Here is a 15509-nt window from a genome sequence, read left to right as displayed (position 1 = left end):
CTTTAATAACCCAAACCAGACACATCTGAAGGTGGGCATCAAAAGCAGAAATGTAAGCTGTAATATATTCATAATATGAACTACTCTACAGAATGAAAATGAATGGAATACAGTTGTATACAAAAACCTGAATGAATCACACTTTTGAATAAGAGAAGCCAGACGTACATTAGGTAGATAAATAGATAGATAGATAGGTGGATAGATAGATAATATATATATATATCTATCATTGTATTTCTCTTATGAAAGATTCAAAACCAGACAAACCAACCTATGGTATTAGGAGTTAAGGTAGAAGTTACCTTTAAAGAGGAGGGAAAGCTTGTCATTGCAAAAAAACAAGGGAGCTGGCAATATTTTATTTTTTGACCTGAATAGTGTTTACACTGGTTTTTGCTCTGTAGTATTTCACTAATATCGTTTTGTTCACATTTCTGTTTGTGTCTTATAGTTGAGTGAAAAATGAAATGAAAGGATGAAAAAATGTGCAACAGTGGATAAGGACGTAATAGAAAAGAGCCAAAAAAATGGTCTTTTTGCCTCAAGAAGGGCAATCAGACTACAAATATACCATCACTTTACGATAATAGGGTTGCTTAAAATGTTGTACACTAAATTTTTAAAGGTCTTGGGAACCTCCCATGAGCTTTACAAAGTCTTTGGAGAGGAGAGAGGAAAAAAAGATAAATCTAGATACAAATATACACATATTGTTGTTTGAGGGACAGTATGTGCATCGAGTGCAGCCTTCAGAAGTTATTCTAATACATTTATATATTGTCCTAATGTAGAATCTAGGACACAGTCCGACAATTGTGTATTTCTAATGATATCATACATTACCCAGTACTCACTTCTCTCATAAAGCCTATCATAACTATTCTGATTGTCTGTTTATTTCTCTCTCTACTGTCAATAAATAATTACTGAACGCCAGAGATTCCAACAAATTTCCTGAGTGTTCTATCCCAGTACCTATTCAACATATTTCATCTGTGGAATATAAAGTAATTTAAGTTACTCACTTTGGGGAAGTGAAAATTATATACTTCACAGCATCGTGCAAATTAATAAGGTTAATAGGGCATTCTTCTTTGAACCTTTTTTAGACGATAAAATTCTCACAACCTGCAAGTTCTGCCTATAATATTCCTGTCCTGTAGATGCCCATCTATCAGAGTCCTTTTGAAGCTGCATTTAGTCAAAACATACAGTTTATATTCAAATATATATCATGTGCGAATGCTTTGCCAATAGAGGTACTATCAAAGGTCTTAGAATGTGAGTAGATGTCCCTTCGGACTGAGGACACTGAAAAGACATCTAGTTAAAAGAAACAAATACAAATCTACTTTCAAAGTCCTTGCTTTTTCTTTTTTATTATTTTGAAATTAACATTCCTGTCTCTCACGCACAAACACAGAAGGTATTTTTTTAATTGGCTGCTAGACCTTCCTTCACAATCACAGAGGTAACTGTTCTTAGTACTTTAAAAATATACATTGCAACTTGGAAGAAAATTGGATACAATAAAGTTTTAAGAAAATTTTGGGGCACACTGTTCTATCAAATTCCAGTAACAGAGGAAATTTTAAAATCTCAAAATCTTGCAGCAGAAGAAATAAAAATCCCATACCTCGGTCGTTGCGATAGAAAAGCTGAAGCTGGGAAGTGTGGTGAGTATAACACACATCATCATAACAGGTCTCCTAGCAAAGGAGAAAAAAAATAAGCAAAAGCAATAATGTACAAGATCAACAGTTCCTGTTCTATTCTGCTAATTTAGCAGTTCCTGTTCCATTCATCTATAGTTTTTCTAAGAAACTACTGCTTCCCTATTTCCATTTCCCAAATGTTTGAGTATGGCAAAGGGCAACACATGCAAAAACCAGAATATTTTCTAGAACAAAGGGGTGAGAGATTTCCAAATAAGTAGCAAACCATGGACTTCTAAGAGCATCTCTGTACAAGACGAGAGACGTTCAATATTTTCATTATTATCTGGAATCTTGCCCAAGAGTTCTGGCTCTTGTGACCAACTGAAAAAAAGAACATGACTTTCTTGTTTTTCTTTTAAGGTTTTATTTATTTATTTATTTATTTGTCAGAGAGAAAGAGAGCGAGCGAGAGAGAGAGAGAGAGAGCACACAAGCAGGCAGAATATCAGGCAGAGGCGGAGAGAGAAGCCGGCTCCCTGCGGAGCAAGGAGCCCGATGCGAGACTCGATCCCAGGAGCCTGGGATCATGGCCTGAGCCAAAGGCAGCAGCTTAACTGACTGAGCCACCCAGGCATCCCGAACATGACTTTCTTACGTTATATTATACCCCATGTCTAAAGTTGATTTTTCAAAAAGATATTTAGAGAACATATACCAAGAATGACTTTAAGTAAAAACATTTAGATATTTCTTACTTGAAAAAAATCATATATATATATATATATCATGAAATATTGTGTGATTTTATATATGTGATTTTATATACCACATATATCACATTTTAATATATATACACGAAAATAAAAATTTTTATATATCACATATATAAAAAATCACATATGTATGTGTGTATATATACATATATATGATACATAAAAATCACATAATATTTCAAACTTGTTTTTGAACTCCTTCTTAAACATTATAATAATCAATTAATCAAATAGTTATTGGGATACAACACATATATAATACCTAAAATATCTTACGACAGAAAGAATTAAAATATACACTTAGCATCATTAATTTATGGGAAGACAAAGTATACTCAAAGCTTTTGTATCATGAAATACCTCCTTTCCTTAAATACACATTTCACTAATTACACATTTTAAAAATTACATTTATATGATAATGTGTTTCTAAGTACAAAAAAAGTGTTGAACTCTTTCAAATAACTAAGGTTTTCCCCTTGGTACTACCATGCTACCGTCTATTTCGCCTTCTAGGTATAGACATAAATTAGGGGGCGGGATACACCTCTCTCCCAACCAGACCCAGTATGACCTGCTAAAACCAGAGGTACAATGGGGTTTTTAAGGGGTAGCTTTGCCTCCCTTTCGGAGCCCAGATCTAGGTTCCTGCAGCACCTGGTTCTCTAAGGCTAGCTAGAGCCTTATGAAGCCCTCTTCTACTCAGCTTGTACTCAAAGATAAGAATGTCCCAGGGATTACTCCCACTCCTCCTCCTTATCTATATTTTCTCCCTCAATTACCTAAGCCAATCCCATGGTTTTAAATAACACCTACTTACCCATAGCTTCCGAATATTGTGTATATATGTATATATGTATGTGTATATATATATAATATCATATACATTATCATATATATATATATGATTTTTTTGGTTCGAGTAAGAAATATCCAAATGTTTTCACTTGAAGTCATGGTTTATCTCTTACGATCTCTGTCTTTTTTCCAAAAAATCAATATCAGTATTATATAAATGTAAATACGCCTGAGTTCTGGGCTTGTATGCCCAATTCTATTGGTACCTCCACTTGGATGTCTAGTAGGCAATCCAGATTTAACATGCCTGAAAAAGACTCCACATCCTTCCCCATACCTGTTCCAATTATCATCAAATGCTGTCTGGTTTACATCAAGTATATTTACTGAAAAAACTTTTCCAATCTATCCTTTGCTAACACTGCAGGTCATGGGCTATCATATCTCATCTGACTTCCTAACCAATTTCCTGTTAGTGCTTCTATTCTTGCCTAGCAACATTGTCTCCATAGGGCAGTTATATTTCTAAACTTTTAAAACATGATTATCGCTGCCCTACCAAAAATTCTCCAATGATGGGGGGTGGGGTGAATGGAGAGTTAGCGTTTGGTGGAGATAAAGTTACAGTTTTGCAAGATGAAAAGAGCCCTGCGGATGGTTGGTTGGTCTGGACACAGTGTGAATGCACTTAAGGCCGCTGATCTGTACACTTAAAAACGATTAGGATGGTAAGTTTTATGTTGTGTATTTTTCATAAAATACATACACTTGTGCATTTTACATATTTTTAAAAATCACCGATGCATGAGTAACGTCATTAGAATAAAACTGAAACCTATTACTCTAGCCTACATGTTCTATATGTTGTGGTTTTTCTTCTTCTCCCACTGTCTTTCTCATTTAGAATGACCTTCTTCTCTCCCAAAAACCTCTTAACTCCAGCCATATTGGCCTTCTAGTTATTTCCTGATCACAGCAAACTCGCCCCACCTTCGAGTTGTACACTTGCTCTCCTTTCGCCAGCAGCTCTCTACTCCCAGATCTTCCGTGTCTGACACAGAATAATATACATTTATAGCCCTACGGCCATCTGAAAGTCTGATTATTATTTCTTGTGTACCATTTTACACATTCCTCCTCTTTGCCAGTCACCCAAACTAAGTTCCATGGAAGCTGGAAACTTATCTGAGTGGTTTCAATACATTCTCTCCACAGGCTAGCACAATGTTTTTGAACAATTTTTGTGCGGTGATGGGCCTTTCATCAAACATAATTTAAAAAAACAACCAATTATGTTGAAATACAGTTATCCAAATTCTTTTACAATTTTGATATAGTAATATACGTGCCTATCTATGAACATGGTCTTCTGATTTCCTTTGGAGTACTCAAGATCTAGTGGAAACTGAAATCATTCATAACCCATTCAATGAAGTATCTGCAACAGCTGTAATGTGATATGAAAAGACCTATGTAATGAAATTACAGGTTCTGGTAATACTACTGTGATTTGTTACCATCGTTCAAAACGGAAAGAAATCATAGCTTTCAATTAGAGGTTAGTGAAAATAATGATGTAACCTGTTCCCAGTCCAAGTTCTGTGTTTTATGTAACCAGAAATAATGATAATTTGTATTTTAAAATCTTGACTGACTGCCAACATATGTTTATAATTTATGAATAAGGGTTGTGGGTTAAATTCTGTGCCCCCTCCCCAAAAGATATGTTGAAGTTCCAGCTCATGACACCTTACCACGTAATCTTATTTGGCAACAGGGTCTTTCTAGAGGTAAGAAGTTAAAATGAGGTCATTAGGGTGATGCCTAATCCAACATGACCAGTGTCCTTATAAAAAGGGAAAATTAGGAAAATATACAGAAGGAAGATTATATGAAGACACAAGGAGACAGCAGATGAAGGCATAAATTCAGCCAGATGATGCTGGCCAAGTACACCAGAGTGCCCGTGAACCACCAGACCTCAGAAGGAACCAACTGACACCTTGACCCAAGACTTCTAGCCTCCAGAACTGGTAGATGCACATTGTCATGAACAGAAATGCTACAAATACGAATGTTAAGGTGTTCCTGGTGAAGACTCAGGCAGCACGCAGGATAGTGTTACTGGAAACTGGAGGGAAGGTGATCCTTTCTATAAAGTAGCAGAACACTTGGAGGACCTGTGTTCTGCGGGGTACAGAGTAGAACTTCACAGTTGATGAACTCAGATACTTAGCTGAGATTTCTAAGCCAAGTCCTGAAGACAGTGCCTGGTGTCTCCTGGCTGCTTAGAGCAAAATTCAAGAGGGGAGAGAGAAACTGAAGAAAGAATAACTGTCAAGGAACTGGAACTTGAAGATTTGGAAATTTCTGTCTATCCATGATGTAAAAAATAAGAGGGGCGCCTGGGTGGCTCGTGGGGTGTTTGGCTCCGGCTCAGGTCATGGTCCTGGGGTCCTGGGATCGAGTTCCACATCGGGCTCCCTGCTCAGCACGGAGTCTGCTTCTCCCTCTTCCCCTGCCCCTTCGTGCCCCACTCCCACGCTCATGTTCTCTCTCTCTCTCTCAAATAGATAAAATCTTTTTAAAAAATGAAAGAGGATATTCTAGAGAGGATACTAAGGGTGTGACCTGTGAATCCAATCACCTGTCTCAGCAGAAATGCTGGCACTGCCAGCTGGGACTAAAGGGGGACAGAGATGGGACAAAAAGGAAGGAAAGCCTTCTGGGATTCAAGAGGCAGGAAGTGGGCTGCTAGAGCTATTTGGCTGTGAACGTGTGCTATCTTTCAAGAAAAGGGAAGAATGACTCTGACAGTGCTTCAGAGGCCTGAGAGGCTACCACTGCCACCAGTGGCCCAGAAGTTTCCTCCTCAGACCCAGAAGCCAGGAAAAACCTGGAGCCTCCAGTCTGATAGGCCCAGAGGATACAGTGTCCAGCCACAGGGGATTATTCTCAAGCCTCACAATTTAGTGAAATTTGCCCTTCTCCGTTTCAATGAGTCTATTTTGCATGTAAGAAGAAGATGAATTTTGGACAGGGCCAGAGGGCAGACTGTCATAGGCAGACACATGTTGAAGTCCCAACCCCCAGTAACTCAGAATGTGACTATATTGGAAATAGTATCTTTCCAGAGGTAATAAGTTAAAATGAGGTCATCAGCATGGGCCCTAATCCAACACGACTGGTGTCCTTATAAAAAGGGAAAATCTGGAGTCAGACACACACAGAGGGAAGACCATGTGAGGAGACACAAGGAGAACACCACGCGATGATGAAGGCAGAGATCAGGGTGATGCGTCAATATGTTAAGGAATGCTGAAGAGTGCCGGCAAACCACCGGGAGCTGGGAGGCCTGGAACAGATTCTCCTTCACAGCCCTCAGAAGGAACCAACCAACACCTTGGCCTCAGATTTCTAGCCTCCAGAATTAGGGGACTGTGTATTTCTATTGTTTACACTCCCAAGCTTGTGATACTCTATAACAGCTACCCTAGGAATTTCATACAATGAAATTTATGTTGGAAATCCCACAGACACATCTTTGAAAATGTACTTGTGCTAAGATTAGTGCAAGGCTGTAACCAGAGAACAGAACAGTTGCGGAGAAGGACTTGTGGACCAGGTGTAAGTTCCAGGTGGAAGGATGAGCTAGGGCACTGCCAGTAGAGCTCTGGGGGTATCTGGAATAAGTTAGAAAGAAGGACCCCTCCCTCCCCCAGGAGTAGCCCTACCAAGAAAGACCTGACTGAGCTCAGCCATGATGAGTTAATGATTCCTATTTGTGCAGCAAGAATTCTGGCCCTGAGATTTTTCATGGACAAAGTGCAGGTCAGATAATAATGGGGGAAACCACTCTATGCTCAGAAACTCACACACATTCTCTATCACCTAGCTCTTCAAGTCCAAGTTCCCTTCCTTGTCTTTCAAGACTCCCCACAATCTTCCATTAACTTCCCAACAAAAAATAATGACCCTCCTCCTTGACACTAACCCCAATGAGCTCATACTACAAGCCGAGTTCTGCACTCATCCATTCACCCATTCATCTAAACTATTGTTAAATAGGTGAACTACACTCTGTTCCTGGCATGAAAAACCACGTAAGACACACTGACTGTATGGCACTTACAGGTTCCTGGAAGTTGCCTAAGCACAAGATAAGGTAACTGCAATAAAAGCCAGTTTTTCGAGAAGTCACACCCTCAGTGATGAAAGTGACACAGTTGTAGTTGAAGTCAATACATCACACCAATAGCTGAAGTTGACAGATGAATCCATAGGATATCAGAGTATCCAGTGAGATCATCTGAACATTAACAAGTCAGCTATCGTCCCAAGGAAATATCCAAAAGGGCAAAAGGTCCAGAAATGACAGAGCAAGGATACCTGATGAAACCTGTACCCCACCGAAGACTTAGCAGACCGCCATGGGGTGTGCTTGGGATGGCAGAGTGAGGTCGCTACCTTCAAATATTTGAAAAAGTTTAATATACACACTTTCCTCTGAAGTCACTCAGAGGAAAGTCAACCCTGGAGACACAATTTTGGGAATCATCATCATATGAGGGGGAGTTTATATTAGGAGCCAATGAGAACACTTGCAAAGCAATAAAAAGGGGAAATTGTGGGGGGCACCTGGGTGACTCAGTCCATTAAGCATCCAACTCTTGACCTCAGCTCAGGTCTTGATCTCAGGGTAATGAGTTCATGCCCCACACTGGGCTCCAGCTAGACATGGAGCCTACTTAAAAAGAAAGAGTTTGGTGGGGGGGAATCTAGAAAATTAGGGGTAGGAATTGGGTAGAGCTCCTGGCCATGGCCAAATTCACTGGCATATCAAGGGAGGGTAGAGGACATGAAGTCTACGAAGAAGATGGGGAGGAACTTTCATGGTGGCAGATTTTTATTTTCTTATATAGAAATAAGGGAGACTATCCTCAGAATTAGAGACACCAAAACTAGTGAATTCCCCTTGAAGTCAGAGGTCCATTGTCTATCTGTATTGTGAGAAATAGTGTGGTAGAACTCTAAGGTGGCTTCTAGCTTTAGGATTCTGTGGTATAATGTCAATACCATTGTACCAGCAAGGGGGAGATTCAATTTTTAAGGGGCAGGAAGGGTGTGCAGAAAACATTTTTAAAGGAGATTTTTACTCTGTGAACAAAGACTGGAAAGGAGGGGGATGGTGGGGAGAAGCAGCAAAGGACAAGGACAGCGGCTGGTGAAGCTCACGAGGCCCAGCATTAGTTAATAAAGTGTTCCTCATGCTTCCTTGAACAAAACAACCAGGACAAATACTGATACTGGATTTGAACATAGGTAAATTTGGGGAACTGTGTCTGTGTACGATGGCCCTGGAAGTTAGTGCCTAACTGGGGTGAGGTTAACAGTCATGGAGAACAAAGAGGTGGTGCAAGAAAGATGAGAGAGGAAGAATTAATGGAATCTGGTGACTTATTTCGCAAGGCGGGAGAGAAAAGCAAAAGTAAATATATTCCCGATTTACTGGGTATGGTGGGGCAAGGAAGAAAAAGCCTATAGTCAAATGTCACACCATTATTGCTAATGAGTAGAAAACGGACAGACCACTGAAAAAAAGAGGAGTGCTCTGGGAAGAAGTAACTTGAGCACCAGTGCTTAGTTCATGGTAACCTACTGATGGCCTTCCCAGGTCTGAAAAGAGCAAGCTCTACTTCCTTCCGTTCGTCCAGCCTGTCCGGCAGTGCCCAGGCGTTATTACCACTGTGCACATGACTGGTGTGTGTCACTGTGGGAGGAAGGTAGTAAGAAGTAGGTCCTTACTTAAGGTAGTAAGATAGTAAGGTCCTCAAGAGACCAGGCTCTGGAGACAGACCACCCCGTGGTCAGTTTTGGTTCCACAGCTCACTGGCTGTGGTCTTATAAATTCTGTGCCCCAATTTCCTTATTTGTAAGAAGAACACTCTAAGTGTTCTCACATAAAAAGGTCAGAGAATGAACTAAAATAATATAGGCCGTGTATTTACCACTATGCTTGGTACATAGTGTTCCTACTGAGCAGCTTTCAATAAGTACTTCTCTTATTTTACTACGACTATAACTACTACTACTATTATTACTATCACTATCTTCAACAAATCAACAGCAAAGCACGTCTGACAGGTTAAGGACTTAAGCAAGGTAAAGTGCAGTCCAAAAGGTTGGCGTGTTTCAAACATGGCGCCGCCCAGAATTCATGACATGTCATGATCCAAGGTAATTGTACTCAGAAAGACTGAGAGAATTCCTGAAATGCATCCCTGGGTCCCAAGGCATTCTGGGAATCCCCATGAGTTATTCCCAGGTACCCTCTCCACTGAGATAGGCTCCAGTTGCAGACCAGCTTTGTAGCTCAATGGTTTCACACATTCACTGATAGCCCAGGAAAGGATTTCTCTTATTTACTGGGATATACAATTTGGTGGGTACGTAAACAGCTTTTCCTCATTCCTCAAACTATCTCCCTAGTCTATTATGAATTGTGACAGGCATCCCGAAAAAGGAACACTCATTCTAAGAATAAGGAAGTGTTTCACCAGAGTAAAGGAAAGAGCACTTGGATTAAAGTTCAGACTCTACTGTTGATTTAGTGTGGATGTCTTAAGATCTCTGGCATTGTTTCCTCCCTTACAAAATAGGAATTATATCCACTCGGTCAACTTCGCAACACTGGCATGCAGGTCAAGTGAAAAAAAACAAAACATAGAAGCACTGTATAAGTGCCAAATACTTTGTAAGATATTCATGGTATCACTATATGGGCCATCATTTTTCTCGAAGGATGAAAGAGACCTACAAGATTTTCCAAATTCGAAGAATATCACTTATAGCATATAATTTTCTTCATCATCACTTTTTAAAAAATCACTTTTACCACTTCTTGGAGTTATTCTGGGGATTCAATAAGATCACATTTTTGTTTATTTATTTATTCATTTTGGTATTTTTAATTAGAGAGAGAGTGTGCATGGGGTGGGAAGGGGCAGAGGAAGAAAGTGAGAGACTCTTAAGCAGGCTCGATGCTCAGCACAGAGCCCAACACTGGGCTCAGTCTCACAACCCTGAGATCATGATCTGAGCCGAAATCAAGAGTTAGACACATACCCAACTAAGCCACCCAGGTGCCCCTAAACAAGATCATGTTTTAAATGGAAATACTAGCTTTGTGCAGTGGCAGTATTGTAGTCAATGAGGTTTATCCGAGGCATGATTACTGCTAATTAAATGGAAATACTAAATTCACCCTGAAGTAATAACAATAATATTCATTGAATCCATACTCCGTGCCAGGCATTATGCTTGGAATTGTATATGCCTAATCCTATTCAGTTTCTTAAAACAGCACTCAAATGAAAAAGCTCAGTTGTCCTTGTTATGTTCATGAGAAAATTAAGATTCAAAGGACTTAAATAACTCGCACAAATCCTCACAGTCAATGTCAAAGCTGAGATTTGGGGCACCTGGGTGGCTCAGTTGTTAAGCATCTGCCTTTGGCTCAGGTCATGATCCCAGTGTCCTGGGATCAAGCCCCTCCTCAGGCTCCCTCTTTGGCGGGAAGCCTGCCTCTCTCTCTCCCTCTCCCCCTGCTTGTGTTCCTGCTCTCGCTGTCTCTCTGTCTGTCAAATAAATAAATAAAATCTTAAAAAAAAAAAAAAAGCTGGGATATGAACTCAGGTCTGTTCCTCTCAGCTATATGGCCAGGGCACACTCCTTACTCTCTCTTGAATACCAGCTTCATGGGGCGAATAATGGCATTGTGAACCTACAGGGACATCCTCAAATAGGACAACCATCTATCTGTAAATACTAAGGACCTATAAGATTTTGTGTAAATAACTATTTAAGCATTCTTCAATAGTCACTATTTCAACTCCTACCTTCTATAATACCAATTATTTTTGCATCATCTTTATCTAGCAATTAGGATAAACACTCTGCCTGACTACATATATTAAAATATCCATATACACAAGTTTGAGAATCATATATAATATCTAAATACACATCTTTGGATGTACTATATATTAATGACACCAAAAGAGTTGCACTGATCTTGAAATACACTTGGCATTCAAAGACAGAAAAAAGTAAAGGAGAAGTTATACAAGATAAAGGAAAGAGCACAGATTTAGGCCAATCTGGGCTTATAAATCCCAGCTCCACCACTTACAAATTTTTTGACCTGACAAAGTCGATCAGTTATTAGAGTTTCTATTTCTTTATCTATAAAATGAGAATACTAGCATATACCCCACCTGGCTGTCATAAAACTTTAATTTAATAGTACAGAATGTGTAAAGCTTCTAGGATAGAGCTAGGTTACTTTTCTCTTCTATGCCAGTAAGAGATAGCAATATGACAGTGTTCACAAATGAGGCCATGAGGAAATAGTTTCACAGTTGCAGTATAACTAAATAACCTATCGTATACCTGTTTAGAACACCTGCGCCCAGCCACACCTACAAAGAAAATGAAAGACCAAAAAAGTATTTCTCCAAAGAATTCATGGAAAGTGTAACTGTGACACAGCCCAAGACTCATTAGCACAAGGAGAGTACGTGGACCAGATTTGTAAAACAAAATGTGTACCGGGGAGTAGAATTGTAAAGCTCCTCTCTTCCTTACCCTCAACTTACCCCAGCAGATTGGGACCTTGTCATTCAAAGACACAGTTAGGAGAGTGGTTAGAAGTACCGATTATGGGTCGTCTGGGTGGCTCAGTTGGTTAAGCGACTGCCTTCTGCTTATGTCATGATCCCGAAGTCCCAGGAGTCCTGCACTGGGCTCCCTGCTCGGCAGGAAGTCTGCTTCTCCTCTGGCCTCTCTCCTCTCATGCTCACCTCTCTCATTCTCTCTTCTCTCTCTCTCTCAAATAAATAAAAAAAAATCTTAAAAAAAAACAACACAAAAAAAAGAAGTACCGATTACAGAGTCAGACGGATGGAGGTCCAAAGTCTGGTCCTCTCACTCACTAGTTAAATGACCAGGGAAGTTGCATAACCTCTCTAATCATAAATTTCCTCTCGGGAACAACAATGATAAACTCAGGAAAATATCTACTTACAAGGTAATATAGAAGGAAATGAAATTCACATGTAAATCTCTCAGCACAAACGTGATGAGTAAAGAAGCACTTATAACTTAATGATGATGATGGTAATTGATATGGAAGGTTTGCTGCCTGAATGATACTCAGAACCTATAGTCCTAGGGATTTGAGTCAAAGTAAAAAACAAAACAAAACAAAAATCAAGCAGTGCCTTTCTGGGCTGGAGTAAACCAATGGTTTCTAGAGTCATTTGGATAGTCCATCCTTCCCTCAAAACTCCCAGCCCAGCCAGGAGTCCTAGACAGTCAAAGTTACTCCTAGGTGATATAAGAAGTAAAGGACCCAGCTCAGCTCCAAACCTGCTCCACAGGTAATTCTGAAACTTTGGGTCAAGGTTTGGAAAATCCCTAAACCCCACTGATAAATGCAGTGTCGACCAAATGGTTTATTTCCAGAAACACTTCAACATATTTGCCCTCAGGGAAATGAAAGTCCCACATCTAAAATTGGCACCCAGAGATCCCTTGTGAACTCAACACGTCAGTCCTCCCCTTCTGCACCCTCCCAATACAATTAGATGGTTCTCTCTATGATTTTTACATTTCTGTCCTTGTTAAAATTCCCAGGGGCTTGCTTTCAAATATGTTGATGTTGTTTGACTTTAAAATAAAAGGTCAGTATTAGGGCCCCTGGGTGGCTCAGTCAGTTAAGCCTCTGCCTTCGGCTCAGGTCATGATCCCAGGGTCCTGGGATCAAGCTGGCATGGGGCTCCCTGCTCAGCAGAGGGGCCTGCTTTTCCCTCAGCCTACCCCTCCCCCCTGCTGTGTTTTCTCGCTCTCTGTCAAATAAATAAATAAAATCTTTAAAATAAATAAATAAAATATCAGTATGAAAGAAGGTTTAACTAAGCAAAGAAAACAAAGAAATCTCAGATGAGTAAAAATCAGATCTGAATATCTAAAAGGAAAAAATATTAGTATCAGAGATTATTCGCACTTAATTGATACAGGTGATATGGTCGTCAAATTACTGTTGAACCAACATTAGATCTTAATTTATTTAAAACATTTCTATACTGTTACTGTGGCAGTCCCCCCCACCAGACACACACCAGGGAAAAAGAATTTACTGACATAGTAAAGTATTATTTTTTTAAAAATCTAAGTAAAGAGACCAGTTGCTTAAAAATCTCAGTTGATTAAGGGTCAAAGGATGCTTTAGACCTGCAAAACAATGCAATATAAACATTTCTAAATAGACATTACTCTGTTTCACACAAAAGTAAAATTCTACGTTATAATCTTTCAATTACGATTTCTATAAATTCACTGTGATAACTTTATGCAGTTCAGTGTACAGAGGAATTAGGTCCAACATTTAGTATATCATAGACTCATGCTAACCACAAACTTAGGAACACATTAATGTGTTGCTATCAGTCAGGAAAAATGTCCCTATTTTTTTTTAAAGGAAGATTCCATAATATCAGCGTATCTATAGAAGCAGTGCTAATTCCTCTTCACTGATCATAGCATGCATACATTATGTACATTTGTGCTACACAAACATCCTTACCTGTAGTACCTGAGAAAGTGTCTTTGAAAGCATCACAGAGATTCCCTGCTTTAGAACCATTTTACTCACCATCCTTTAATTTTTTTGTAAAGGCGATGCTTCTTGTGTAAGAGAACTTTAACAGGAACCCATACCAGTAGAGTCACAGAAGCCACATAGGCAATGGAACAGGAAACAATCAGCCAATAATGCGTTTTCCCGGGGCTACCCGCTTTCTTTTGATAGGCAGTGGCAAACCCTTCCACGATCACCAGCGTGGGAGTTGCGAAAGCAGCAAACTCAAGAAGCTCAAAAATCAGGAGCTTGATGAGTCTTCCAGAAGCCATCCTGAGAAGGGCTAGCTGCTGATGATCAAACACTCCCCCTTGGGTTGTGAGCAGCGTACGGACACTGATATGGAGCGAGGATCCAGTTCCTTGTCCTGAAATCACTAATCAGTGACTTTTTATTCTTTTATTGACCCTCATATGGTTCAATGATCTTCCAACTTGCCGAGCGAGGTCTCTTAAAGAAACAGAACAGTTGTGGAGATGATGACTTAATGTGTTTGCACGTCCATTATTCAAAGTCAAATGGATTTCTGAATATGCTTTGCAGCGCTGGTAAAAAGCAGGTCTTTCAGTGTAGCTTGGATCACCAACTTGAGCACACACACACAAAAATTATGGAATACTTAACATTTGTTAAGTGGAACCATCAGAATCATATAATTTTAGAGTTAAAGGAGAAGAAGAGCTGTAATCCGATCCTTGATTTTTTATCTAAGTAAATCCAGGCAAAAAGAGATACCCAAAACCTGGGTCCTCATCAAGGAAAAGTACCCCTTGTTTTTCTTCAAAGTGCTTGAAAAGGGAGTTTGGACTCACACTGCCAGCCTCCTAACCAGATTTCTTCCTGGTACCTGAACTATCTGTTCTTGCACATTCATTGCTATGTAACCCAGATTAATATTTTTATTTTGCTGGTGAGGGAACCAGCATGTGTTGGGAACCTGTTCTCAGGATTGACGTCTTAAGAGCTGTCCATATCTAGTCCGAAAGCATATCAAATATTTAAAAGACAACAACTGTCAACATGAATATCCTTCTTTCAAAAACTACTTGGGAGCACCCACAATGAGCACTTTGCCTTTGCTAGGTGCTGGAGTGTGAAAGTGAATGGACAGAAGATTTCTGCCCTAAAGATGCTCAAAGTCCAACAGACGAAACAAACCCGTGGACGAGAAAAATCACTGAGGTCAGAAGTACAACCCAAGTGCTATGGTAACACAGAGGAGAATTTCCTCTTTGGGCTGTGGGAGGGAAAGACAGGAGGACAGATGGCAGGTTTCGGGGTGTCAGTAACATTCCAGACACAAAAAAAGAAGGCAGGAGGCTGGAGCGGTTATGAGAGTCTGGTGTCCTGTGGCAGGAAGTAAGGACGGGTGATGTTAGAAGACTTGGCTGGGGTCAGAATGTAAATGTTCCATGAAGGATCTGGGTGTGGGTGCGGGGTGGGGTGGGGTGTTTGCGTGTGTGGTGTATGCGTGTGTGTGAGGCAGGCAGCGATCAAGCAATGTTTTCTGGACAGAAGATCCACTTACTTGATCATTTGGAAAGGGTGGTGAGCACTGGTGTGGAGGAAGGACAGGAG

General features: G+C 40.0%; 1 protein-coding gene across 1 annotated transcript in view; it reads right to left on the bottom strand.

Moving 5' to 3' along the window:
- TMEM236 (transmembrane protein 236) overlaps positions 1–14203 on the bottom strand; it is a gene marked incomplete at its 5' end in the record, with an annotated part of 34830 nt that extends 20627 nt beyond the window's left edge. The window contains 2 exons of the mRNA XM_080812420.1: positions 1640–1712; positions 13947–14203. Coding sequence (XP_080668546.1) covers positions 1640–1712; positions 13947–14203 — 330 coding nt within the window. The remainder of the gene's footprint in view (positions 1–1639; positions 1713–13946) is intronic.
- Positions 14204–15509: the final 1306 nt, after the last annotated feature.

This window comes from Martes martes (genome assembly GCF_963455335.1).
Source record: "Martes martes genome assembly, chromosome: 8".
NCBI classification, from domain to species: domain Eukaryota; kingdom Metazoa; phylum Chordata; class Mammalia; order Carnivora; family Mustelidae; genus Martes; species Martes martes.
The sequence above is the reverse complement of the archived record's forward strand: the minus strand, read 5'-3'. Positions and strand labels throughout refer to the sequence as shown.